This window comes from Monopterus albus, unplaced genomic scaffold (assembly GCF_001952655.1).
Source record: "Monopterus albus unplaced genomic scaffold, M_albus_1.0 scaffold728.1, whole genome shotgun sequence".
Lineage (NCBI taxonomy): Eukaryota > Metazoa > Chordata > Actinopteri > Synbranchiformes > Synbranchidae > Monopterus > Monopterus albus.
The window spans coordinates 23,725-27,356 of NW_018128608.1; the positions used below are offsets into that span (position 1 = coordinate 23,725).

Below are 3,632 nucleotides of genomic sequence, written 5' to 3' on the forward strand. Positions count from 1 at the left end.
TGAGTTGAGTTTATGTAAGTGATCAAAATATTTCCTGTTTACTTAGAATGTAACTAACACTGGCCTAATAAGTATAAACTATATTAAGTTTGCTTTTACCACTACAATTACAGTAAGGATAAAATAACACGTTTATTCTGAAATGTGCTGTTTTGTTTATGCCACATTTTAAGGTTGCAAGCACATATTTTTATTTGATGGATAAAACAATAAGTGCCCTAGTCACAGAGATTGATGACTATCAGAGACGTAAGATTCACATTAATAAGTGGATACCCACAAATTTTGACGGTTGTCTCCAAAATTATTAGGATTTTTTGCCCCGATGGGAAGACTGGCTTGTTGAAGGCGGAAGTGGCAGGAGGAGCCTTCTCCGAGCGGAGACTTCTCTGAGCTTTTCTGAACATCTAAATATTTATAAGACGATCACTGCTAATTGTTGAATGATTAATGAGGGCACAGGGAAATATTTTTTTGTTTTTCATACCTTGTGGGTGGTTTTCTGCACGAAGGCTGTTGAACACTGTCACATGTGTATCCCATAGCAACAAATGCTACTGGGAGAATTCGATGTGAAACAGTGTGCCTCGGGCAGAGCTGTCTTTGGTTCCGGGGGCTGGGCATAGCCTATGGGGAAACTGTATTATAGAATTTAGGGTTACGACATACGAAAAAATTTTTACTCAGCCCGAACAAAACAATTGGCTGTCAACCCAACTTCTTACTTGCACACACTCTGCCCATGCACACAATGTCAAGAGTTTCCCACAAGGCGTTACAGTTGCAGGCATACATTTTACTGTTACAGGCCAGGCCTTCCCCTTTAACACATACAGGTGATGATGTTGTTGCAGCCAAAAGAAGCTACCTGCATGCAGTGTGCAGTACGAGAATGAAAAGACCGCTGCAAAGAACAGACTCCTTTTACATGCAACCACAGGTGAGGAAAATAGCATCGGTAGCCAGCTCTAAGTGTATAGATAGGACTGTAATGCAGTTAACCATCTTGGTAACACAAACACTGCATGTGGCCTTCGATGCCCAGTTTTGAATGGAGCCAGGCTGAAACTGTACAGTCATATGGAGAGGCTTCTCTTTGTATGATGAGACCTGGTTGCTTAAAACATGCACAGCTGTCAAAGATAATCACAATAGTGGTAATATGACATAAAAACACTCATTTTCCATCTTAATAGCCTCCATTAAACCTATATTTGTTACAATGAAAATTATTGTAAGTTGCAAAAACCTGGACCTTTAATGTTGCGCACAGGCCTGGCTATGCAAATTTGGTGGCGCACGCATGGCACACAAAGCCAAAGATAGATTAACAAATCAGGAATCTCCCTCCTGCCACTCCTGAGAGCGCTAGAGAGGACAAAAGTTACGAATTAGGCGCTTCTCAGAGAGCGAAAGGCAGCTAAGTTTCCTTCATTTTTGTCAAGATTAGCATCAATCTACACGCTTCCAGTTGTGTTGAGGACATTGTGTTGGAAACAAAATTGTTTCTGCTTCAGTATGACTCTGGACCCACATGCCTTGCATGATGGTTTGTTTTAGAAACTTTTACGGAGTAAGCTGCGCACTGCAGGAAAACGTTTACGAAGAATACGGTGACTTACCCGGTTTGCTGGGATTGGTGTCGCTGGATTTGATATTTATAAAGTAGATACATCTGGATTATGTGTGTGAAAGTAATTGGAGTGTTTACAATACAGTGAAACCTAGTCTAGTTAATGCATACAAAATTTTAAATAGCAACTATTTTTAAAATTGTGGCTCCAAATAGATTTTTTTTTCAGGTTTTTTTGTTTTTGTTTTTGTTAATGTAATATCTTTTAAGAAAGACATTAGTTCAACCACCATTTTTTATTTTTCAACTGCAGTTGAGCATTTGAACAAAATATATTTAAAATCTTGCAAAAACAAAATGCAAATAAAAAACTCAAATTATAAATAAAGAATCTGGCCATACTCCCTTGTGAAATTAAGTATTATGCATAATAAATTAAGCCATTACAGCAAAGTTAGGCAAATCTCCATAGATATAACAGTCAAAAGACAAGTAGCATGTCATGGCACTTTCCAAGAGACTAAGCTGTATATGAGTAAGCCCACATCAGTCATTTCCGAAAGACAAAAAACTACATTCTCTTTGGGCTAAAATATGTATTTCTTTAAACATCTTTGTTTTGTCAACTTTCAAGACAAGATTTGTTGAACATAGCAAAACTAACAAAGAACAACTTCTGAAAAACTTCAAAAGTGTATTTAAGTTCCTTGCAGTAGCTCAGTTTGAGAGCATATATTATGCCCATCAGCAAAGCACAGCACCTTGGGCTATCCTTTCCCAGCAGGACTTTTGTTCCCCCCACCACAATGGTTGCCATCCAGTGGTCAAATGCAGGGGGGTAGACCAGTCACCAATGATAGCAATCACTTGCCTTTCAAGGCTGGCTTCAAACTCATCATCGTCCTTGTCCTTGTAAAGCAGAACAAAACAAAATATTATAACATAGGTTAGTGTGCAACAGATAATGGATTAGATGATTAATGGTTACCTTTTAGACTGTAGTCCCTTCTGAATTCAGATAATGAATTGAGCTATTAGTTTATTTTAAGCTTTATCACACAACTAAAGAGCATGTTCAATGACCAAAATACGCTTGTGTGATACTGTCAGAATCACATTACCAACATTTTACACACCCTTTAATGTTGTGAAAAATACTGACTTTAAATTGTATTACAATAGTAACTAAAATAGAGGCAAACAAAAATAAAAGAAACACTGCTTCTACTTCTTTGATTCCTCTCACAGAAATATAGAACTTCAAGGTTTGTAACAAAAACATGCTTCTGAAAAGAATCGCCAACCCTACCTTTAATACCTTTGCACCTAAAATAATTTAGACATCATATGACAAGTATTAATAACTAGAATCTACAGTCTGATAGTATTCCATCTTGGCCATTAGTGTTGCTAAGGGTTTATCTGGACTAAAGCATAACTTTAGGGTTTACAGGGATTTATGCTTTCAGAATAGGAGTCTCTGGTATCTGAACCAGTTTCTTCTTGCTCTACACTCCTTACTAAAGGCTGGTAGATTGAATAAGTGTCTACTTCCTTTCATTTTTTAAACTGTCAACATGAGTCAAAATAAAATCCCCCACCCCATCACACCATACCACTGAGCAAGAGAAGATGATGGCGGTCACTTGCATTGGCTTTTACATCATCTGTTAGAGACTCAGCTCACCTACAGTGGCTGAGGATTCAGCTATGTTTTACTTTGCCCATAATTATTCCCACTGGAATTACCAGAAGTTACTAGTGGTCAGATAAGTCTTTTGTACATGGCTCTAGCATGAAGTCCTGTCTTTTCTTTGTGCTCCCAAGGTCATACCAAAGATGGGTGGGTGAATGTCTTGTCTAGGGTGTGCAGTCCAATCCTGCAGCCCTCCTGTCTGTCAACAGTATGATGAAACTGAGTTTTGTTTACAGTTAGCTGGTGGTTACTATATTTACATCTGGGAACACAAAATCTGAAAAGGAATTATGTGGCATGAAGTAGTTGTAAGCGACTGAGTGTGAGAGTCATGCTGTATTTTAGAGGCAGGGGCACACTCTC

At 38.2% G+C, this 3,632-nt stretch overlaps 1 protein-coding gene across 1 annotated transcript in view; it reads left to right on the forward strand.

Moving 5' to 3' along the window:
- LOC109953524 (putative uncharacterized transmembrane protein DDB_G0290641) overlaps positions 1-3,462 on the forward strand; it is a 7,715-nt gene extending 4,253 nt beyond the window's left edge. Inside the window, exon 2 of the mRNA XM_020589005.1 lies at positions 3,401-3,462. Within this exon, the coding sequence (XP_020444661.1) occupies positions 3,401-3,424 (24 nt within the window). The 3' untranslated portion in view covers positions 3,425-3,462. The remainder of the gene's footprint in view (positions 1-3,400) is intronic.
- Positions 3,463-3,632: the final 170 nt, after the last annotated feature.